Consider the following 25,682-nt stretch of genomic DNA (forward strand, 5'->3'; position numbering starts at 1 on the left):
AAGTGCAAAAACCTGGATCGGGACAACCCTAGTCTCTATATACATATTTATTTCCATCCATCCATCCATTTTCTACCGCTTATTCCCTTTGGGGTCGCGGGGGGGGCGCTGGAGCCTATTTATTTGTTTAAATTAATTTTGGCCAAAGAGGGCGCATTTCAATTTCTTACACATTTGTTATTACATATTTTGACCAGAGGGGGAGCACTTCAAATTTTTTTACACACTTGTTATTTCATATGTTGACCAGAGAGGGAGCACTTTTAAAAGCGACAGACCGTCAATTTGATAAATCCCTCCTTTTTGGGTCCACCCTAATTTTGATAAATTTCACCACCAGGGGTGCAAATGAGATCTCTATTATTTTTTTTCTGTAATGTGCTTAAGGCTGATGGCAAACAAGTCACGGACCACAGATGGCCCCTGTGCCACACTTTGGGCAACCCAGCTGTAGAAGCTAACTGTTAACGTCCACTATAGACTTAGTAGCGTAGTGTATTTGTTCATCCTATGGTCACATATGGGACGCGGGTTGTCTTACATCAGCACCGGAAGTCGTAAAATCAGCCGTTCACCTGGCAGGTTTTTTCGGGGATGAATAGGAAAGCCCTTCTTTAGCTGCCGTCTTGTTTTATCATATATTGCTGCCTTTGAACCTGTCAATGTTTACTTTTGTATGCACATTAAATCAACACAAAAATCCTGACTTTGGAGCAATGTTCACGGACTCTAGTATTTGGCTCTCTATTAGATGCAATGGTTTTCCGTATTGGGACCATGATTTCCTAACTTGTTCACCGGTCCTCATATGGAAGGTACTTTTCTTTGTTGATGTCTCAAGAAGGGAAGAAATATACGAACACACAGACACACACACACACACACACTTTCTTGTATTTGTTACCTTCTTGAGACCTCCGAAAAATGCTATCTCTAGTGTTATAATAAAGGTCGTAATTTTAATCAACGCAAGTCAAAATTATACAAGAAAAACTGAACATTTGTGCAATATTGTGATAAAAGTTGGAATTTTACCCAATAATAGTCGCAATTTTACAAGAAAAGCTTAGCATTTTGGCAATTTTATGAAAAGAGTCGTAATTTTACTCAACAAAAGTCACAATTTTATAAGAAAACTTTAAAACATTGGGAATATTATAATAATAATAATAATCTGAATTTTGCTTGGCAAAAAAAAATTCAGTATTTTACAAAAACAACAAAAAAATTGGCAATATTGTGATAAAGGTCAGAATTTTATATGACAAATGTCACTATATTGCATTAAAAAGTAATAATTTTACATAAAAAAGTAATAATATTACGAGAAAATAATGCAATATTACAGAAACAAAAATATTATGAGAAATGGTTCCCAATTTTATAAGAAAAAATTTGACACATTGTGAGAAAAAGACTGCTTTTAGTTAATAATTATTTTTTTGGTTTGTAATTGGTTTTTAATCTTCATTATTTACTTCAAGTTATTACAGTATGTCTCTATATACATATATATATATTTTTTTATTATTATTAATTTTGGCCAAAGAGGGCGCATTTCAATTTCTTACACACACTTGTTATTTCATATGTTAACCAGAGGGGAAGCACTTTTAAAAGTGACACACAGTCGATTTGAAAAATCCCTCCTTTTTGGGACCACCCTCATTTTGATAGATTTCACCACCAGGGGTGCAGATGAGACATTCTCTATTAGATGCAATGTTATTGGGACCATGATTTAAGTCATCACTTGTTCACACCTCCTCATATGGAAGCTACTTTTCCTTCTTGATGTGTCAAGAAGGGTAGAAATACAAGAACACACACACACACACACTTTCTTGTATTTGTTACCTTCTTGAGACCTCCGAAAAATGCTATCTCTAGTGATATAATAAAGGTCGTAATTTTACTCAACGCAAGTCAAAATTATACAAGAAAAACTGAACATTTGTGCAATATTGTGATAAAAGTTGAAATTTTACGCAATAATAGTCGCAATTTTACAAGAAAAGCTTAGCATTTTGGCAATTTTATGAAAAGAGTCGTAATTTTGCTCAACAAAAGTCACAATTTTATAAGAAAACTTTAAAATATTGGGAATATTATAATAATAATAATCTGAATTTTGCTTGGCAAAAATAAATTCAGTATTTTACAAAAATAACAAAAAAATTGGCAATATTGTGATAAAGGTCATAATTTTGTATGACAAATGTCACTTTATTGCATTAAAAAGTAATAATTTTACATAAAAAAGTAATAATATTATGAGAAAATAATGCAATATTACAGAAACAAAAATATTATGAGAAATGGTTCCCAATTTTATAAGAAAAAAATTGACACATTGTGAGAAAAACACTGCTTTTAGTTAATAATAATTTTTTTGGTTTGTAATTGGTTTTTAATCTTCATTATTTACTTCAAGTTATTACAGTATGTCTCTATATACTTTTTTTTTTTAATTATTATTCATTTTGACCAAAGGGGGCGCATTTCAATTTCTTACACACACTTGTTATTTCATATGTTAACCAGAGGGGAAGCAGTTTTAAAAGTGACACACAGTCAATTTGAAAAATCCCTCCTTTTTGGGACCACCCTCATTTTGATAGATTTCACCACCAGGGGTGCAAATGAGACATTCCCTATTAGATGCAATGTTATTGGGACCATGATTTATGTCATCACTTGTTCACACCTCCTCATATGGAAGCTACTTTTCCTTCTTGATGTGTCAAGAAGGGTAGAAATACAAGAACACACACACAAACATTCTTGTATTCGTTACCTTCTTGAGACCGCCGAAAAATGCCTACCTCTAGTATTATAATAAAAGCTGTAATTTTACTCAGCGCAAGTCAAAATTTTACAAGAAAAACTGAACATTTGTGCAATATTGTGATAAAAGTTGGAATTTAACTCAATAACAGTCGCAATTTTACAAGAAAAGCTTAAAATGTTGGCAATTTTATGAAAAGAGTCGCCATTTTACTCGACAAAAGTCACAATTTTATAACAAAACTTAAAAAGGTCAGAATTTTATATGACAAATGTCACCATTTTGCATTAAAAAGTAATAATTTTACATTAAATAAGTAATAACTTTACGAGAAAATAATGCAATATTACAGAAACAGAAATAATTAAAGCTGCAAGTGCTAGTCCTAAATGTCCCAATACTTTTGTCAAGTTTTAGTCCCAAGTATCCCAATACTTTTGTCCAGTTTTCGGCCTAAATGTCCCAATGCTTTTGTCCAGTGGTAGTCATAAGTGTCCCAATACTTTTGTCTACTTTTAGTCCGAAGTGTCCCAATACTTTTGTGTAGTGTACATACCTTGTCTGCATTGTGTGGGCACGCTGGTGCTTCCTGCTTTTAAGCAGCCATCTTGAGAAAACAGCAGCGCAGCAGCATCAGCGCAGCAGCATCAGCGCAGCGGTTCTTTGAAGGCTCATAAAATCAAAACCGGAGCAGTTAGAAATATTATTTCGATAACTTTTATTTGGAAGGGTTCAATCTCTCCCCTGTGTTAGTTTGAAGCCGAAACGACAAACGCGCTCAGAGGAGATAATGTTTGAAGAGAAGTGACCGGTTTATACAAAAATTTTGTTTTGAAGGGGAAATTGCAAATTTCCTGTTGATTTTTGCTGAGGGTTGTCAATCTATGAAATGTAGGTCTACGTGAGACCTACGAAGAGGTTTTTGTTTCGTGTCTCTCCGACTTTCCCAGTGGGAGTTACAGGCAGTTTTGTCATTTTTTTCTTCCGAGGAGCAGTTTTTTCTCCGTTTTATTCAAAAATTGCTCTAGAGCGCAATCTTTAAATTTGGGTTTAGGTTTTTTTATTAGATCACAATTTTTGCCAGTCCTGATGTGTGCGTTCAGTTTGGTGAGTTTTGAAGCATGTTAAGGGGGTCAAATTACAGCTCAAAGAGGCAAAAGTGACCGTTTTTAGTACTTTTTTGTCTTGAAGGGGGAATTGCCAACTTCCTGTTGATTTTAGCCCGAGAATGTACTATTATGAAAGCTAGGTCTGAGCCAGACCTACATAGAGGTTTTTGTTTCATGTCTCTCCGACCTTCCTAGTGGGAGTTACAGGCAGTCTAGTTTTTTTTTTTTCCTAGGGGGCACTTGAGCGCACTTTTGAGTTTTGGGGTTCGTTTTTTTTTTAAAAAGGCAATTTTCGCAGGTCCTGATGTGTGGGTCAAATATGGTGAGTTTTGAAGCATGTTAAGTGGGTCAAATTACAGTTTAAAGTGGCGGCGGAAGAATAAAGAATAATAAAACCTTACAAATACAATAGGTCCTTATGCAATGGGCCATGCGGGCCCTAATTAAAGTGTATTTTAACACTTTTATGTTAAAATACTGAACAGATGTTTAACTTATCCCAATACACTTCTGTTCAGTATTTTAACTTTAACTTTAACTTTTATGTTAAAATACTGAACAGATGTTTACCTTATCCCAATAAACTTCTGTTCAGTATTTTAACATAAAGGTGTTTGATTGTGAGGCATTAAAAGCCACAAACGCTGGCTGAGCAACAACAATATGAACATTACACAATGGTTAAGCACTGTCAACTAAGGCCGGTAAACTTGTCAAATTGTTGCGTGAAGCATAACAATTTGCCAATAAACTGCACTTCTCTCCAAAGACTCTTAAGTTGAGGTACCACTGTATTTCTCTCTACTTGGCAGATTCGCCACAATGCTGCACAAATATTTCAGGCTACAAGACAGAGAGAAAAATAACACTAATCTGTATGTGTGAAATGGGCTTCTGTACTCTGCCCAGCACGTCGCTGCTATCTTACTGTGAACTTATAGACGTGTCGTTTTAGGTTTGTGTGTATTAGAGCATGAAAAAAGAAAGAAGCCCAGTAACCTTCTAGTGTGGCGTAATCACACAATGGAGCAGGATTGGCTTAACAAATCCGTCCCCAAGTGCAAGACCTTTCTTGGCATGTTGATAACAGTGTGATGTATTTGCAGGGATCCAAGGCGTAGTCGAGGCCTACCAGAATTGCCTTCCCAAGATTCAGCTGTACGGACCCACCAACATCGCCCCCATCATCCAGAAAGTGGCGTCGTCCGCCTCCGAGGAGATGCACACCAAAGAGGCTATGGTGAGAGAGCACAAACAAACACAAATAAGACATTCTGTTCCTTTTTTGTGGATTTGCACTGATGCAGAAGCGGCGGCAGACGAGCGTCAATAAGTGGGACATTAGAGTAGAAGCGCAATAGGGAATCGAGAGAAAGGATTGATTTAGAATTGAAAAAAACAAGACGACTCTCTGTCTTTGTGAATCTCTGGTGGATATAGAAAGTGTTGTTTTTTTTTCAAATGAGCCTGACGAATTGCTTTCATAGGGAAATACATTTGGTATGTAAAAAGGCCTCAATGCCAAGGTCAACCGATGAAAAAAAGCCAATTGACAATGATGATGTCACGTTGGGGTCGCATCTTTATGCGGGGTCGTTCCTCCCAGATGCAGAACGGACAACTCCGGACGAATGCGTGAAGGTAGGAGATGATTTATTTCTCATAAATCATACACCGGAGATACAAGCAGACAAAAACAAGAATAAACAGAAAAGCGGGCCGATAGCATGGGAAGCTATGCGCAGGAACAAGAATCAAGACTCACAGGAAGAACCAACGTAACTTGTTGCGTGGAGCAAACAAAGAAGCCAGGACGAGTGTGGCGAGAGAGGTGAATCAATAGCTCTCTGATTAGTGCTCGGCAGCAGGTGAACGTGCCGAACACTAATCGGAGGCAGGTGAAACCAATTAGTACCCATGGTAACCAAAACAAACCCAGAAGTGCACAAAACAGGAACGAAGGGAGTCCAAAACTAACAGAACATAACTAAACAAAACATGATCCGGCCACGGATCATGACAGATGAAAAATGTATACCATATTTTTCGGACTATAAGGCGCACTTAAAATCCTTTCATTTTCTCAATGTCATGCTCTGTGGTCATGTTTTGTTTTGTTATTTTGTGGTTGTTTAAGATTCTTTTAGTTCCTGTTTACGCTCCCTTGTTTGGTCACCATGTCAACTTATTAGTTTCACCTGCCTCATGTGTTAGACTCACGCACCTGTTTTTAATCATGAAGAGACTATTTAAGCCTGTCATTTTGAGTTAGTCGTCCTGGCGACATTGACATTATCATACTCTGTTCTTGCTATGTGCTACTCTGTTTTTTTGCTCTGCCCATGCCATAGTACTCTTGACATTATTCATCTCTTGCTCTGCCCATGTTGGATCTCTTGTTTTTGCTCTGTCAATGCCATAGTTCTTGTTACAATAAGTGTTTTTTGTTTCATGTCCATAGTTCTGCCTTAGTGTTAGTTTTGTTCCCTGCGTTAAGTTGTGCCTCAGCTGTGAGTGCTTTTTGTTTGTACCCCCTTTTGTAGTTTATGAGTAGAAATTAAATCATGTATTTACCTGTAAGCTATGTCCAGTCAAGTTCGTTTGGGTCTGGGGAAAGCAATCCTCGCAGTAATTTGCGAAATAGTCCACTCCTTGACACTCAAAACTCGACAGTGCGCCTTATAACCCGATGCGCCTAATGTACGGAATCATTTTGGTTGTGCTTACCGACCTCGAAGCTTTTTTATTTGGTACATTATGAAATGGTAATTGTGACCAGTGGATGGCAGTCACACATAAGAGATACGTGTAGACTGCAATATGACTCAAGTAAACAACACCAACATTTTATATGTTCCATTGAAAATATAAAACATTACACACGGCGCTCAAAAATCTATCAAAATGTTTTAGTAGGACTTTGGTAAGCTATGAAGCCGCACCGCTTGATGGATTGTACTGTGCTTCAACATAGGAGTATTATTATGGTGTGTGTATAAGGTAAGACATATTATCTAGCGTTTTGTTTCGCAATATTATGCAAAAGCAACTTTTCTTCCCTTCTGGTACCTGCTGATGTGTATTTGGGATCTGTATAAGTCCTGAAAATTTCCGCGAGTCCGCCTTTGTAGTCCGTGGTCGATGCGCTTCTTGTTTTTCTCCATCTTCTTGTTATGAGACAATGTAATGTTTGTATTTATTTTATTACATATTTATTAGATATTCTATTTTTGATTAAAGGGGCCCAATTTTGCTAATTTTAGGAGCTTTTACGATAATTTTGGATCCCAAAGTTTATCTAATTTTTTTAATAAGATATTACATAGAGTGCCATCTCCGGGTTGGGGAGGAGATCTTGCCCCAAGTACCTCGGAGTCTTGTTCACGAGTGAGGGAAGAGTGGATGGTGAGATCGACAGGTGCGGCGTCTTCAGTAATGCGGACGCTGTATCGATCTGTTGTGGTGAAGAAGGAGCTGAGCCGGAAGGCAAAGCTCTCAATTTACCGGTCGATCTACGTTCCCATCCTCACCTATGGTCATGAGCTTTGGGTTATGACCGAAAGGACAAGATCACGAGTACGAGCGGCCGAAATTAGTTTCCTCCGTCGGGTGGCGGAGCTCTCTCTTAGAGATAGGGTGAGAAGCTCCGCCATACAGGTCACACTGAGAGTGGCCGTATAAACCACTTTAACACTGTTACAAATATGCGCCACACTGTGAACCCACACCAAACAAGAATGACAAACACATTTCGGGAGAACATCCGCACCGTAACACAACATAAACACAACAGAACAAATACCCAGAACCCCATGCAGCACTAACTCTTCCGGGACACTACAATATACACCCCCCGCTACCACCAAATCCCTGTTAATTCCACGACTGTATATATCGGTATCAGTTGCTTGAGCCTATTTAAGCTGCATTCGGGCGGAAGGCATACCAATGTTATTATTTATCCAACCATCCATTTTGTATGGTGTTTATCCTCATTAATCCCAGCTGATTTGGGGCGAGAGGCAGGGTACACCCTCGACTGGACGCCAGCCAAAAGCAGGGATTATTTTAAATTGAGTAATTTATTCTAAACAATATTTTTTACTATTTATTATTATTACCATTTTAAATTGTGTAATTATTGTAAATAATATTTTTACATATTATTTTTTAAATCCTATTCACTTGATTGCATCACTAGCTTTACTCTGTGATTGGCTGGGAGTAATCACATGGTTCAAATGCTTTAAAGTGACGTTAAGGGCCTCCGTTTTTGACAGTTTGTTATGGTTAAAATGTCATATCCTCAAGCAACATATTCCTCCCTGTGCCTCCATAGGAATATTTCATCCTGCTCATCCTGACGGACGGCGTCATCACCGACATGGCCGACACGCGGGAGGCCATTGTGCACGCCTCCCACCTACCCATGTCCGTCATCATTGTCGGCGTGGGCAACGCAGACTTCACCGACATGCAGATCCTGGACGGGGATGATGGCATCCTGCGTTCCCCCAAGGGCGAGCCGGTACTCCGCGACATCGTCCAGTTCGTCCCCTTCAAGGATTTCAAGCATGTAGGTGGCACGCAAAATAGATGTGTACTAACTACTTCTATTGCATGGGTAGAAGTAGTAAGTGCACATGTGTTCCTGTCTACTTACTACCTTCACTGGTTGGTAGTGATGTGCGGCTCAATACAGAAATATCGATACAGCCAATACAAGATCTTTATGCTCTAACATTCATCTTATTAGTTTTACTGGGTATAGGTACACATGCGTTCCTGTGTACTTGCTACCTCTACTGGGTAGTAGTAATGTGCGGATTGATACTGAAACATCGACACCACAGAAACCAGATCTTTATGCTCTAATACTCTAAAATACTGTAAAACTCAATCCCATTGGGTTGAGTTTTTCCTTGCCCTGATGTGGATCTGAGCTGAGGATGTCGTTGTGGCTTGTGCAGCCCTTTAAAATATTTGTGATTAAGGGCTATATATATGTAAACTTTGATTGATTGATTGATTGATTGACTTATTGATTTATTGATTAATAATATCGATCCTCAAATGAAATATCGATACGTTTGATAATTTAGTTCAACGGTGTCCAAACATTTTCCACTAATGATCGCATACTGCAAAGTCAAAGTATGCGTGGAGCTGTCGGCTATCAATATTTTTTTATTTAAAAAACAAAATACTGTCAAGACTTGGTCCGGGGTGTGTGCTTTTCCAGGATGCAACGGAAAGTTGGCACGGGCGAGACGGGAATTAAGGTACATGATTTATTTATTAACTATAAATACAAAAAAAAGGATCAAACAAAAGGCGCGCACAGTGGCGGAGAATAAACTATGAACAATTAAACAAAACTTGCAAACTATGGCTTGAATAAAGAAAACTTACTTGGCATGGACAAAAAAGGAGCAGCGTGAACATGGACATGAAAAAATGGACAGAGCATAAATGTGGTGTGAGGTCGTCAGGACGAACAACAGAAAATGAATGAACTTAAATACTATGGACATGATTAGTGAAAGCAGGTGCGTGACTCAAAACGTGAAACAGGTGCGTGACGTGACAGGTGAAAACTAATGGTTGCTATGGTGACAAACAAGAGTGCACAATGAGTCCAAACGTGGAACAGGTGAAACTAATGGGGTAATCATGGAAACAAGAGTGAAAAGACAGAAACTAAAGAGTCCTATAACTAAACAAAAACATGACTTAACACAAAACATGATTACACAGACATGACAAATACTAAAAACAATATTTAAATTGTCTGTTATGTATTATAGGTGACTAAGTATATTATTATTCATTATTAGTTAGAAAATGTCAGCTTTTTCTCAATACGTCATGATTTTTTTGCTCTTTTTTCTCACATTTTTACTATTGTTTTTTGCCCATGTAAGAATAGAATACAAATAATAATAATAATACGATTGTTTAACTGCAAAACCTAGAGTGTCAAAAACTCTGCCTGAACAAAAATTATAATGTTTAGTTACACATTTAACAGTGTTTATTGTGGTTGTTGTGATTTTTCTAATGAATTTATACGCTAGTATTATTTTATTTTTTAATTAACCAATTAATTGTATTTTATTTATTTATTTATTTTTTTAAAGATGCTTAAACATATATTATATATATTTAAATACAAAACTTTGTGTTGCAGGTGACTAAGTATAATATAATCAATTATTAGTTTAAACATTTCATCTTATTCTTATTACATTCCGATGTTTTTTTTCTTTCATTTTTATTTTTGTTTTTTTGATAAATATGTTATTATTTTAAAATACACAACGTTTAAAAAAACGATAGATATATTGGCAAAATGTATCCGTTTTGGATCGGTATCGCCGATACCAGCCTGAATTTTTGAACAAAAAAAACATCAGTGGTATCGCACATCACTACTGGGTAGGACAGGTACCCCGTTCATTAACTTGAGCACAGGCGCCACCTGGCTACCGGGTGGTGTGGCGTTCTAACATGAATACTAGAGTGTAGACAAAAATGATGAAAATATCCCCCTGACACCTTAGCGCGACCGAACAGGGGCTCCCAAACACACTATTTGAAAAACACTGCCCTAAGCTATCTGAACAAAACATAGTTGCTTTGTTTTACAGGTGCCAAAGCATACTGTATCTAATAATATACAAAACCCCAAACCAGTGAAATTGGCATGTTGTGTAATTCGTAAATAAAAACAGAATACAATGATTTGCAAATCCTTTTCAACTTATAGTCAATTGAATAGACTGCAAAGACAATATTTTTAATGTTCAAACTAAGAAACTGAATTTTTTTTGCATAGAATTTAATGGCAGCAACACAGTGCAAAAAAGTTATCACAGGGGCATTTTTACCACTGTGTTACATGGCCTTTCCTTTTAACACTACTCAGTAAACGTTTGGGAACTGAGGAGACACATTTTTGAAGCTTTCCAGGTGAAATTATTTCCCATTCTTGCTTAAGTTGTTCAACAGAACACTTTCACACTTTGCACCAGTCCATCTTAGATGAGCTCGGGCCCAGCGAAGCTGGCGGCGTTTCTGGGTGTTGTTGATAAATGGCTTTCGCTTTGCATAGTAGAGTTTTAACTTTGCACTTACAGATGTTGCGATTAACTGTAGTTACTGACAGTAGTTTTCTGAATTGTTCCTGAGCCCATGTGGTGATATCCTTTACACGCTGATGTCGGTTTTTGATGCAGTACCGCCTGAGGGATCCAAGGTCACGGGCATTCAATGTTACGTGCAGGGATTTCTCCAGATTCTCTGAACCTTTTGATTATATTACAGACCTTAGACCAGAGGTGCTCACACTTTTTCTGCAGGCAAGCTACTTTTCAATTGATCAAGTCGTGGGGATCTACCTCATTCATATATATCATTTATATTTACTTATTTATGAAATATATGTTTTTGTTAACAAGTTAAAGATGTTTAATGATAATGCAAGCATGTTTACACATATAGTTAATATTGTTAAAAAATTAAAGGTGTTTAATGATAATACAAGTATGTTTAATACATATAGTTAATATTGTTAACAAGTTAAAGGTGTTTAAAGATAATGCAAGCATGTTTAACACATATAGTTAACATTGTTAACAAGTTAAAGGTGTTTAATGATAATACAAGCATGTTTAACACATAGTTAATATTGTTAAAAAATTAAAGGTGTTTAAAGATAACACAAGCATGTTTAACACATATAGTTAATATTGTTAACAACTTAAAGGTGTTTAAAGATAACACAAGCATATTTAACACATATAGTTAATATTGTTAACAAGTTAAAGGTGTTTAAAGATAATACAAGCATGTTTAACACATATAGATTCCTTTCTTTCATGAAGACAAGAATATAAGTTGGTGTATTACCTGATTCTGATGACTCGCATTGATAGGAATCAGACAGTGATGATAATGTCCGCATTTTCGAATGGAGGAGAAAAAAAGTCCTCCTTTCTATCCAATAACACATGAAAGTGGTTGGTTTTTGGCATCTTATTTGTCCAACTTCCGTACTCCTTTGTATACACTTTACAAGAAATACATTGTCGGCAAACTCTGTCGCTTTCTAGCTTGTGCACGCCAGCTTTCTGAGACTCTTATTTTGCAGTCGGTCTTTGGAGTTTAGACGACAGGTACGGCGCCAGAGTCTGTTGAAATAAAGTGTTTCTCGCCTTCCAGTCGGTCATTTTAATGAGCTGGCAGCAGCCAGCGTCATCTCAGAAGACCCTCGGGTGCCGTGAATGTCAATCAAGTGACGTCATAGTGAAGATTTATGATCGCTCATTTTTAGGACTATTTTTTTAATGCCTGGCTGGTGATCGACTGACACACCCTCCGAGATCGACCGGTAGCTCGCGATCGACGTAATGAGCACCCCTGCCTTAGACGGTGAAATCCCTAAATTCCTTGCAATACCTTGTTGAGAAACGTTGTTCTTAAACTGTTGGACAATTTGCTCACGCATTTGTTGACAAAGTGGTGACCCTCGCCCCATCCTTGTTTGTGAATGACTGAGTATTTCATGGAAGCTGCTTTTATACCCAATCATGGCACCCACCTGTTCCCAATTAGCCTGTTCACCTGTGGGATGTTCCAAATAAGTGTTTGATGAGCATTCCTCAACATTCTCAGTCTTTTTTGCCACTTGTTCCAGCTTTTTTTGTAACATGTTGCAGGCATCCAATTCCAATTGAGCTAAAATTGGCAAAGAATAACAAAGTTTTCCAGTTCGAACGTTAAGTATCTTGTCTTTGCAGTCTATTCAATTGAATATAAGTTGAAAAGGATTTGCAAATCATTGTATTCTGTTTTTATTTACCATTTACACAACGTGACAACTTCACTGCTTTTGGGGTTTGTATATATATCACTAATAATGAGTTAATATCAGTCTTAAACTATGCTGATGGCCAATAAAAAAACGAGCCACAGGGAGAATGAGAATGGCCCTCGGTACCTTCTCTGGCAGATTAAAGTGGGATTCTGATTGTAACTTTCTTTTCTCTCTGAGCAAGCTGAACTATGACGGCCAAATGCGGTGTGTGGGCGTAATAAGCACATCCGTGATCCGTCTGTGCGTGTTGGTGTGTGCAGTGGCATTGATTTAGTCAGGCTTTGACAGGGCCTGTTTGGCTGCATTTGTTACGCTAAGTTTGCTCTGTGGCAGGTTGAAAAATCAAGCAATTACGCTCTAACCAAACAGAAAATGTGTGTGTGTGTGTTTGTGGATGGCTGGGCGAGGTGGAGGCTTCAATAAATGTGGGCGTGAGCAGGAAGATATGAACATATTGATAGAAAGACACGCAGAAAGATGAAGTAAACAGGAGGAACACGGAGGAAGGGCATGGTTGGTTGGAGCGTGGACGGAGTGGGTCAACAGGAGAGCAGAGCTAATGACAAAAGGGAGCAAGGGAGTGTGTGACAGAGGTGGAGAGGTGATTTTCTGCTCTGTCGTCCCTTTTCAAAGGGGATTAAGACGACCGAAAGAGTGTGTGACAGGCAGAGTTTGGTTGTATCAGGTAGGAGGGCACACCAGCCAGCCTGGAAATCAGAGGAGTGAGAGGGGGCACAGGCTTTGGTCTCAAGATGGAGAACAAAAGAGTGACTTTGAGTGTGCAAGGTAATATGAAAATATGGAGTATAAAACCGCACACTGCAAATTATTTACCACTTGCCAAGACTTTAAGATACATTTCTATAAATTTAACTACCGTATATTACCAAATAAACGCCCTTGTGCAAATAACCGCCTATGTCCTGTCATGACTTGGACTGTGGAGTTTTTGTTTTCCCAAGATGCAAGAGAATTTGGATCGGACATGGCTTGAAGGTGGGTACATGATTTATTTAACACTATAACTACAAAGAAAGGATCAAACAAAAAGCGCGCACAGGGGCGGAGGTACAAAACTAGACTATAAAACACAAAACTTGCACATTGGCAGAAACTATGAACAATTAAACAAAACACTAACTGTGGCTTAATAAACAAACTTACTGTGGCATGGGATCGTGAACAGGGCTTGAAACGCGAGGATAGCAGGGTGAGAAAGGCTATGACTCCAGGACGAACAACAGAAAATGAAAAGCTTAAATAACACAGACATGATTAACAACAGGTGCGTGACTCAAAACAGGTGCGTGACATGACAGGTGAAACTAATGGGTAACTATGGTGACAAGACAAGGGAGTGAAAAGACAGAAACTAAACAAAACATGACTTAAAACAAAACATGATTACACAGACATGACATGTCCTAATAGCCGCCCGGGGTCTGACCCCATTTTGTGAATTAACCGCCTCTTCCTAATAACCGCCCATGTCCAAATAGCTGCCCGTGGGCTGTTGTTTGCATAATTTAGATTAAAATCATATTGATTTCATTAAGCCCAATTTATAAGCTAAAAGGAAAAGCAAAGGTGCAGTAATTCTGGTAATTACGGTAACTGCAGACGTTACGTGGGGATTCTGGGTAATCAACATATTGCAATGAGTCACCGCATATAGCGTAACACACACTCAACGACAACAACAAACCCACGAGGAAAAGTGTCAGCATGGCAAGCAATAGTAGCAGTGAGTTGAATGAACAGGATACCGGTACACCACAACTGATGGACGGGAATACTTTAAGGGGGAAGAAGAACAGAAAGTTTGACTTAAAGTTCAAGCTAGCGGTTGTGAAGTATGCGGAGCAGAATTCTGGTTTGGCAGCGGCCAGGCAGTTTAACATTGACCCAAAACATGTACGAGAATGGAAACAAAAAAAGGGAGAACTACTATCTCAGTCAGCAATCGATGGAAAACGGGCTTGCTTATCTGGTGGAGGCAGGAAAAAAGTGAGCGACGAGCTTGATGCTAATTTGTGTCAGTGGATACATCACGTATGCTGCTTTCTTTAAAACTTGGAGTACTGTAGCCTTTATTTTATTTAAGTGACAGTATAATTGTTCTGTTTTGATGGTGGGTTTTATACTTGAGTACTTGGTACCATCATTTTATTTTTCCCGGTAGGCTGCTCTTTTTAAAAAGTTTATTTATTTTTAGTATTGGTATTCTATTTGACAATTGTTGCACTACTGCCATGTTGAGGCCTTGTTGATCTCTTGTCTTTTGATAGCCTACCTCATGTTGATCTCTTGTTTTTTTTGTTTGTATGTTTACAATAGCTTTTACATTTAAAGTTTTTTGTACGAAAAAAAAATACTGGACAGTAACCATTGTAACCAAATAATGGCCTGGTGCAGGCTGGTGCAAAAATAAATAAAAGCCTTGTGCAAATAACCGCCCATGTCCTAATAGCCGCCCGGGGTCTGACCCCATTTTCTGAAATAAACGCCCGGGCTACTATTTGGTAATATACGGTATTTTATTTTTAGTGATTGATTGATTGATTGATTGATTGATTGATTGAGAAGTTTATTGACATGTTAAAGAATTGAATCCATGTAATGCTTTAAAAAGGCAAATGGATGGCACAAAAAGCCAAAAGGCTTGTTTCCATTGTTGGACCATTAAATATTCATCACATTTGATACATTAAATAATAAAATATATGTAACCTGTAACATGTATATGCAAAATTACATTTAAAAAAATGATAAATTATGTACATATTAGAGATGCGCGGTTTGCGGACACAACCGCGGAGTCCGCGGATAAACCGCGGGTCGGGCGGGTAAAAATAGATTTTAAATAGATGCGGGCGGTTGGCGGTTGAACCAATTTGGAAATATATATACATAGTTAAATGTTGTTACCCACATACAAAAAACAAGCAGCACTCTTTGAAACAGTCAATTATTCATCAGGCACCGCGTCCCAGCAATAAGTGGCGCAAGTGAGCGCTCCTTCAGCGCAGCAGGGCGCATTTTAGAGGCCAGGCGCTCTCGCATGAATCCTGGCACTGTAGATGCCATTTTATTCCTGCATAGTGCTAACAAAAAAAAAAGTAAGTAGACATACGGTTGGATATGTTAAAGGAATTAGTCTACGTTACCTATAGGCTATACCAAATAAGCCCATGTCTAACCTATATTGAGTTCGGTCAGCTAAATAATTGTGATGGTTACGTGTTGTTTGGTCGCACTACAATGCAAAGGAATTAAGGCAATTGCATTGTTTATTGTGTTTTTTTCTATTGGAGATATACTACTATGTGTGAATAATTATTTGGCCTCGCTTTCAAGTGAAGCACATCTCCGATTGGCGACAATGTAAGGATATTTAGCCTGCTTTGTTTGTCGCGACCGTCTATTTTCATTATAATTCAAGTTTGATGATAAAGTGCAGTCTGATGGGTTTGATTTCCCCCCTTCAGATATTTGCCTCGGCCAATAAGTTGCAGGTCATTTATTATTATTATTTATTTTATTTATTTTTGTTTAAATAGGGATGACATACATATGTTATTGTATAATTTAAGTTTGTGCGCGTGATTGACAGCCTAAGGCTTATGAGGCACATTTTTTTTATTTTTTTTTATTTCAATTTAAAAACGTATGAGCCTATGCCTATGCCTAGAACATAGGCTATGTGTTTATTTTTATTTTCCTGCCTGTCGTTGACAATGGAGATTGTCTGATATTTTGTCATGGCTGCAGATCAATCAATAAAGGTTCATCTTTGTCGCAAAATTGTTCACTGCTTCACTGTGCACCCCCCGCCCTCGTCCCTATTTGAGCATTATAACGTTAACAAGTTAATATTCATTGAAATAAATTCAGAAAAAAATGTTTACCTAACGAAAATATAGGCCTAGTCTTTCTAAAACATTTGTTTAACTTATTAAAAGCCTCGTTCTGCTTTCTGCAACTGCGCACACAAAGTGTGAGGAACGCACTCCTGATCTGAGGGCATTGGCAACAATAGTCAACACTTTCTTAATGGAAATGACAATAATATTATAATAAAGATAAATAATATTATCACGCATTAATATCTCTTAGCCACTAATGCGTGGCCAAGACATATTAATGCGTGGCACGCATTGAATGTCTCTGCTCAATTGGATCAGTCTCCTTTCTTTAACAGGCAAAAGCTTTATAACCTCACTAATGCCTTGCATCGTCTATATTAGATATATAACAACGGGCGGGTGGCGGGCGGGTGTGGTTTTGATAAAATGTTGGATGGCGGATGGTTGACGACTTTTGTGATGCGGGTGCAGATGAAATAATTGCCTATCCGTGCATCTCTAGCACATATACACAGTCAGGTGATTTGAAAAACAATTAATACAAAAAATGTGGGCGGGAGGGGAGAGAGAATCCCAATGGGATTTTTTGGTATGGGCCTTATAATGGAACGTTTCCAAGATTTGGGCACACCTGTGACAAGAAGGGAATCAAACAGCTTTGAAAAGACTCCTTTTAGCTGAGGAGCACAGTCTTTAGGTATACTGGTTTTCAGGCCGTCTGGGCCAGTGGCTTTGTTTGGCTTCAGTTTAAAGAGACTTTTAGCCACAGAATCCTCCGTGATGGCTGTGGGTGGATTTTTACAGATCTCATCACATTCTGGTTTATCGTACACTTTATCAAATCTACAAAAGAACCGATTACCCGAAAAATTTATTTTGATAACGTATAGCGATAGATTCTGTTGCATAGTTTGATATTTTGCTCGTATCAGCTTGACTCCCTGTGTTCTCAGATAGTTATTAACACTCTGTTTGCTGCCCAGTAGCCATATTGGTGTGGTGGCCCACCACTCAGTTTCAAAAGTCACGTGACGGAATACAAACCCTGTTTCCATATGAGTTGGGAAATTGTGTTAGATGTAAATATAAACGCAATACAATGATTTGCAAATCCTTTTCAACCCATATTCAGTTGAATATGCTACAAAGACAACATATTTGATGTTCAAACTCATAAACATTTTTTTTTTGTTGCAAATAATCATTAACTTTAGAATTAGATGCCAGCAACACGTGACAAAGAAGTTGGGAAAGGTGGCAATAAATACTGATAAAGTTGAGGAATGCTCATCAAACACTTATTTGGAACATCCCACAGGTGAACAGGCTAATTGGGAACAGGTGGGTGCCATGATTGGGTATAAAAGTAGATTTCATGAAATGCTCAGTCATTCACAAACAAGGATGGGGCGAGGGTCACCACTTTGTCAACAAATGCGTGAGCAAATTGTTGAACAGTTTAAGAAAAACCTTTCTCAACCAGCTATTGCAAGGAATTTAGGGATTTCACCATCTACGGTCCGTAATATCATCAAAGGGTTCAGAGAATCTGGAGAAATCACTGCACGTAAGCAGCTAAGCCCGTGACCTTCGATCCCTCAGGCTGTACTGCATCAACAAGTGACATCAGTGTGTAAAGGATATCACCACATGGGCTCAGGAACACTTCAGAAACCCACTGTCAGTAACTACAGTTGGTCGCTACATCTGTAAGTACAAGTTAAAACTCTACTATGCGAGGCGAAAACCGTTTATCAACAACACACAGAAACGCCGTCGGCTTCGCTGGGCCTGAGCTCATCTAAGATGGACTGATGCAAAGTGGAAAAGTGTTCTGTGGTCTGACGAGTCCACATTTCAAGTTGTTTTTGGAAACTGTGGACGTTGTGTCCTCCGGACCAAAGAGGAAAAGAACCATCCGGATTGTTATAGGCGCAAAGTGTAAAAGTCAGCATGTGTGATGGTATGGGGGTGTATTAGTGGCCAAGACATGGGTAACTTACACATCTGTGAAGGCGCCATTAATGCTGAAAGGTACATACAGCTTTTGGAGCAACATATGTTGCCATCCAAGCAACGTTATCATGGACGCCCCTGCTTATTTCAGCAAGACAATGCCAAGCCACGTGTTACATCAACGTGGCTTCATAGTAAAAGAGTGCGGGTACTAGACTGGCCTGCCTGTAGTCCAGACCTGTCTCCCATTGAAAATGTGTGGCGCATTATGAAGCCTAAAATAGCACAACGGAGACCCCCGGACTGTTGAACAACTTAAGCTGTACATCAAGCAAGAATGGGAAAGAATTCCACCTGAGAAGCTTCAAAAATGTGTCTCCTCAGTTCCCAGTCGTTTACTGAGTGTTGTTAAAAGGAAAGGCCATGTAACACAGTGGTGAACATGCCCTTTCCCAACTACTTTGTCACGTGTTGCAGCCATGAAATTCTAAGTTAATGATTATTTGCACAAAAAAAATAAAGTTTATGAGTTTGAACATCAAATATGTTGTCTTTGTAGTGCATTCAACTGAATATGGCTTGAAAAGGATTTGCAAATCATTGTATTCCGTTTATATTTACATCTAACACAATTTCCCAACTCATGTGGAAACGGGGTTTGTACAACCTATTAGCCCCCAATCATGGACTTCAACTGAAGTGTTTTGAGCCTGACGCTGAGGCTGAGGAGGCGGAGGCCTATCCTTACCGGGTCCCGGTCAAGGTCCCCATTTCCTCAAGCCTCTTGGGGGAAACATCAGTAGAAGAGGAATGAAAAAAATAATACTAGTGGCTGACCTTCTTTTCTCTCGTTTTATAAGACTCGGTCTTTCTCCCCTGATTTTTGGGATAACATTTAACTTGAGTCTTCAAATTTTTTTCCATCCAAACTCCAACCAAAACCCTTCTTCGTCAAAGTCAGATACGTCATCACACCATCCGATTTCGTGAGCCAGGTATATTTTCGGCGCAGAATTTTTGGTGCATCACTAGTCAATAGTGCGCAAATAATAGGCTATACATAATACAAAACCAGTGAAGTTGGCACGTTGTGTAATTTGTGAATAAAAACAGAATACAATGATTTGCAAATCCTTTTCAACTTATATTCAATTGAATAGACTGCAAGGACAAGATATTTAATGTTCGAACTGAGAAACTTTTTTTTTTTGCAAATAATCATTAACTTAGAATTTAATGGCAGCAACACATTGCAAAAAAGTTGTCACAGGGTCATTTTTACCACTGTGTTACATGGCCTTTCCTTTTAACAACACTCAGTAAACGTTTGGGAACTGAGGAGACACATTTTTGAAGCTTTTCAGGTGGAATTCTTTCCCATTCTTGCTTGATGTACAGCTTAAGTTGTTCAGGAGAGACCGGGAGACCGGGCTTTCTGCTCCGCCGCTCCCAGTCTGAGGAACGCTCTCCCTGACCACCTGAGGGCACCACAGACTGTGGATACTTTTAAAAAAGGCTTAAAAACCCTTCTTTTTAAAAAAGCCTTTTTTTTAGATATATGCATGCTAGTTCTAGTTTTTATTTTTTTTATTATCTTTTTATTTTATTTTTTAAATACACTGTAGCACTTTGAGGTTGTTTGCTCAATGTAAAGTGCTTTTTACAAATAAAATCTATTATAATTATTATGTCTGAGGTCTCTGTTGTGGTATTTTAGGCTTCATAATGCGCCACACATTTTCAAAGGGAGACAGGTCTGGACTACAGGCAGGCCAGTCTAGTACCCGCACTCTTTTACTATGAAGCCACACTGTTGTAACACGTGGCTTGGCATTGTCTTGCTGAAATAAGCAGGGGCGTCCATGAAAAACACGTTGCTTGGATGGCAACATATGTTGCTCCAAAACCTGTATGAACCTTTCAGCATCAATGGTGCCTTCACAGATGTGTAAGTTACCCATGTCTTGGCCACTAATACACCCCCATACCATCACACATGCTGGCTTTTACACTTTGCGCCTATAACAATCCGGATGGTTCTTTTCCTATTTGTTCCGGAGGAAACGACGTCCACAGTTTCCAAAAACAATTTGAAATGTGGACTCGTCAGACCACAGAGCACTTTTACACTTTTCATCAGTCCCAGCGAAGCCGGCGGCGTTTCTGGGTGTTGTTGATAAATGGCTTTCGCTTTGCATAGTAGAGTTTTAACTTGAACTTACAGATGTAGCGACCAACGGTAGTTACTGACAGTGGTTTTCTGAAGTGTTCCTGAGCCCAGTGGTGATATCCTTTACACAATGACGTCGCTTTTTTTATGCAGTACCGCCTGAGGGATCGAGGGTCCGCAATATCGTCGCTTACGTGCAGTGATTTCTCCAGATTCTCTGAACCTTTTGATGATATTACGGACCGTAGATGGTGAAATCCCTAAATTCCTTGCAATAGCTGGTTGAGAAATGTTGTTCTTAAACTGTTGGACAATTTGCTCGCGCATTTGTTGACAAAGTGGTGACCCTCGCCCCATCCTTGTTTGTGAATGACTGAGCATTTCATGGAAGCTGCTTTTATACCCAACCATGGCACCCACCTGTTCCCAATTAGCCTGCACACCTGTGGGATGTTCGAAATAAGTGGTTGATGAGCATTCCTCAACTTTCTCAGTCTTTTTTGCCACTTGTGCCATCTTTTTTGAAACAATCAATCAATCTTTATATAAACAACATTTGTAAGGTTACGAAGGACTTAAAGTTGGTTTTATTTGCAGACGACACAACTGCTTTCTGTTCAGGAGAGAGCACACAGAAGATAATACAAATAATAACAGAAGAAATGAACAAATTAAAAAGATGGTTTGACAAAAAACAGACTGTCTTTGAATCTCAGTAAAACTAAAATAATGCTATTTGGTAATAGTAGAAAAGAGCATCATACACAAATACAAATAGACGAAGTAGACATAGAAAGGGTAAAAGAAACTAGATTTTTGGGAGTATTAATAGATGATCAAATGAACTGGAAATCTCATATACAAAACATACAACATAAGGTGGCAAAAAACATTTCAATAATGAATAAAGCAAAATATGTCCTGGGTCAAAAATCACTGCATATTCTCTACTGCTCGCTAGTGTTACCATATCTGAGTTATTGTGCAGAAATATGGGGAAATAACTACAAATGTGCGCTACATTCGCTAACCGTGTTACAAAAAAGATCAGTTAGAATAATACATAATGTTGGATATAGAGAACATTTATTTATTAAGTCAGAAATATTAAAGTTCGGTGATTTGGTAAAATTGCAAACAGCTAAAATGATGTACAAAGCAAACTATAACCTGCTACCAAAGAATGTACAACAATTCTTCTCAACTAAAGAGGAGAAATATAACCTTAGAGGAAAAAATAATTTAAAACATTTATATGCACGTACAACACTTAGAACTTTTAGCATATCAGTATGTGGAATTAAATTATGGAATGGATTAAGTAAAGAAGTTAAAAATTGTACTGATATGATCCAGTTTAAGAGGTTGTTCAAAATAATAGTGCTTACAGAGTACAAAGAAGAAGAATTATGAGAAATACTTTCAACCTTATTGAAAATAAGGTTGAAAGTATCTCAGTATGTTAATAATGACTGAATTAATTAATTAATTACATATTACAAAACTGTTGTATACTAATTCATAGATGTTATTTTATTATATAAAAGGTCAGTAAATGATTCTATATATTTGTAAACGCTTGAAGTTGGAAAGGGGTAGGATTAAATAAGCTTTGCTTCTTCCTACTCCTTTTCGGGCATGATGTAAAATGAAATGATATGAAATTGTGTGATGTATTATGATGTAAGTGTGTTCATGTTCCAAATAAACTAAAGGAAAAAAACAAAAAAAAAAACATGTTGCAGGCATCAAATTCCAAATGAGCTAATATTTGCAAAGAATAACAACCTTTTCCAGTTTGAACGTCAAGTATCTTGTCTTTGCAGTCTATTTAATTGCAAATGATTTGCAAATCATTGTATTCTGTTTTTATTTACCATGTACACAACGTACCAGCTTCACTGGCTTTGCGTTTTGTACAAAATGTATAAATGTTTTCTGTATGAACGCCCTTGTCTTAAAGTGTGCCGTATCGTGAAGTGGACTCAGAGGATAAAATGTTGGACGTTTTTGTCTTCCCTGTATAAGCTTGTCTGATCACGTCAGTCTCATTGTGCTCGGCCTATGACAGCATCAAACCGAACGGTGCATTCCAGCCTACTCCAGTCACGCATGGCCAGCGATGCGTAAGTCCTTAACATATTCACTTTCCCTCTCTGTGTCTTGTCTCCGCATTGGCAGGCGTCCCCAGCTGCCCTGGCAAAGAGTGTTCTGGCGGAAGTCCCGAACCAGGTGGTGGATTACTACAACGCTAAAGGCATCAAACCCAAGTGTATGTCGGACTATGAGTCAACACAGACCTTCAGCCCCTGACCGCGGACTGACTCCACATGTTTACACACAAATGCACAAACGCGGCGTTCGTGTACATACAATACAAAAACATTAGTCTAGCTTGTTACGGTGAACCGATCTAGAGCCCGTTATGATTACTGCATGTTTGGCCATGATGGCGTTAGCCGGGAAATGATTAATTGTATATCTTACAGATGTTTCTAGAAATGAGTCTGCAGAACCAGCATGCGGCCATCCCAAAGAAATGACACTATAACTTATTTATACAACTAGCAAGTGCATAGATGACACAGTATGACAAACTCAGAATTAGCGCTGCATTTTGTATTCATGCCAATATTAGTCCCCTTGCTAGTGTTTTGCATAAATGCATGCATAATTCCGCTAGTTTTGAAATAAAGTATTTCTGCCATTTCAATGACACACTGGGCTGTCTTGTTTTATTTTCTACGGAATAATTGACATTTTTCGGGGTAAATAACTGAATGATTCTAACCATTTCTTCTTAATCTTCTTATTGTAAAGAGTTTTGCAGGGATAGCTGAGTACAGTAGGTGTAATAGGCTGTTTTCTCCCTGTACGATTGCATGTTCATTACAATAAAGACACTTTGTTTTTCTCACTTTGTGTGGTTGTGTGTGTTAAAAGTGTCAAATTGATCCAATTGTGAGAAATGAAGCAGATGAAGACACAAAAGAGAGGCTGGGAAAGTGCAGATATTTCGTTGAGGGCCGTATCGCAGTTGTAGCTGCTCTCAGAGGGCCACATTTTACAGTAAATAATTTATGAATATAAATGTATAAGGATTCAGCTCCTGATATTATAATACAATTACCTACGCATTTGATTATTATATAGTTTTCACAGACACAACAAAACACTGGCAGCTCAGTCGCCACACTTTTACAGAATCATCTATTGTAACTTTTACAGTATTTTACTGTAAATGGAAAAGCAGTACTATAGTTTTTTTTGTTGTTGTTTTTTTTTTACAGTAAAACTCTTAGTTTTTTTACTGTTTAATGAGAAACTTAATTTTTTTTTGCACATAATCATTAACTTAGAATGGCAGCAACACATTGCAAAAAAGTTGTCACAGGGGCATTTTTACCACTGTGTTACATGGCCTTTCCTTTTAACAACACTCAGTAAACTTTTGGGAACTGAGGAGACACATTTTTGAAGCTTTTCAGGTGGAATTTTGTCCCATTCTTGCTTAAGTTGTTCAACAGTCCGGGGTCTCCGTTGTGGTATTTTAGGCTTCATATTGCAGCACACATTTTCAATGGGAGACAGGTCTGGACTACAGGCAAGCCAGTCTAGTTTACTATGAAGCCACGCTGTTGTAACACGTGGCTTGGCATTGTCTTGCTGAAATAAGAAGGGGCGTCCATGATAACGTTGCTTGGATGGCAACATATGTTGCTCCAAAACCTGTATGTACCTTTCAGCATTAATGGTGCCGTCACAGATTTGTAATATACCCATGTCTAGGGCACTAATACACTCCCACACCATCACAGACACTGGCTTTTGAATTTTGCGCCTAGAACAATCCGGATGGTTCTTTTCCTCTTTGTTCCGGACGACACAACGTCCACAGTTTCCAAAAACAATTTGAAATGTGGACTCGTCAGACCACAGAACCCTTTTCCACTTTGCATCAGTCCATCTTAGATGAGCTCGTGCCCAGCGAAGCCGGCGGCGTTTCTGGGTGTTGTTGATAAATGGCTTTGGCTTTGCATAGTGTAGTTTTAACTTGTACTTACAGTTGTAGCGACCAACTGTGGTTACCGACAGTGGTTTTCTGAAGTGTTCCCGAGCCCATGTGGTGATATCCTTTACACACTGATGTCGCTTTTTGATGCCTTGACCTTAAAAAATTTAAATTCGAGGCCTGTTAAGTGAAAGAAACATTAAAATAAATAAAAAATCCTCGGCCATGCTCATGAGGCCCCCCTAGTGGTTGTGGCCCCTGAAAAAAACGTGATAATACCACGGGCTGGTGGTCTGATACAAAATGGAAAAGTGATCTGTGGTCTGACGAGTCCATCCATTCATCCATCCAATTTTTACCGCTTGTCCCGTTCGGGGTCGCGGGGGGTGCTGGAGCCTATCGCAGCTGCATTCGGGCGGAAGGCGGGTTACACACTGGACATGTCGCCATCTCATCGCAGGGCCAACACAGATAAACAACATTCGAGTCCACATTTTCCAAATTGTTTTTGGAAACTGTGGACGTTGTGTCCTCCGGAACAAAGAGGAAAAGAACCATCCGGACTGTTCTAGGTGCAAAGTTCAAAAGCCAGCATGTGTGATGGTATGGGGGTGTATTAGTGCCCAAGACATGGGTAACTTACACATCTGTGAAGGCACCATTAATGCTTAAATGTACATACAGGTTTTGGAGCAACATATGTTGCCATCCAAGCAACGTTATCATGGACGCCCCTGCTTATTTCAGCAAGACAAGGCCAAGCCATGTGTTACAACAGCGTGGCTTCATAGTAGAGATGCACGGTTTGCGGGCACAACCGCGGAGTCCGCGGATTATCCGCGGATCGGGCGGATGAAATTTTTAAAAATTAGATTTTATCCGCGGGTCGGGCGGTTGAAATAA

The 25,682-nt window shown here is 38.6% G+C and overlaps 1 protein-coding gene and 1 long non-coding RNA gene across 3 annotated transcripts in view; one reads left to right on the plus strand and one right to left on the minus strand.

Moving 5' to 3' along the window:
- Positions 1-23,667, plus strand: part of LOC133621257 (copine-4) — a 112,186-nt gene extending 88,519 nt beyond the window's left edge. For both annotated transcript variants that reach the window (XM_061983266.2, XM_061983265.1), the window contains exons 14-16: positions 5,004-5,137; positions 8,237-8,473; positions 22,949-23,667. In XM_061983266.2, coding sequence (XP_061839250.1) covers positions 5,004-5,137; positions 8,237-8,473; positions 22,949-23,080 — 503 coding nt within the window. In that variant the 3' untranslated portion in view covers positions 23,081-23,667. The remainder of the gene's footprint in view (positions 1-5,003; positions 5,138-8,236; positions 8,474-22,948) is intronic.
- LOC133621259 (uncharacterized) overlaps positions 4,989-25,682 on the minus strand; it is a 30,769-nt gene continuing 10,075 nt past the window's right edge. The window contains exon 3 of the long non-coding RNA XR_009817629.1: positions 4,989-5,132. This is a non-coding gene — a long non-coding RNA (uncharacterized lncRNA). The remainder of the gene's footprint in view (positions 5,133-25,682) is intronic.

Source organism: Nerophis lumbriciformis, linkage group LG21 (genome assembly GCF_033978685.3).
Source record: "Nerophis lumbriciformis linkage group LG21, RoL_Nlum_v2.1, whole genome shotgun sequence".
Classification (NCBI taxonomy): domain Eukaryota; kingdom Metazoa; phylum Chordata; class Actinopteri; order Syngnathiformes; family Syngnathidae; genus Nerophis; species Nerophis lumbriciformis.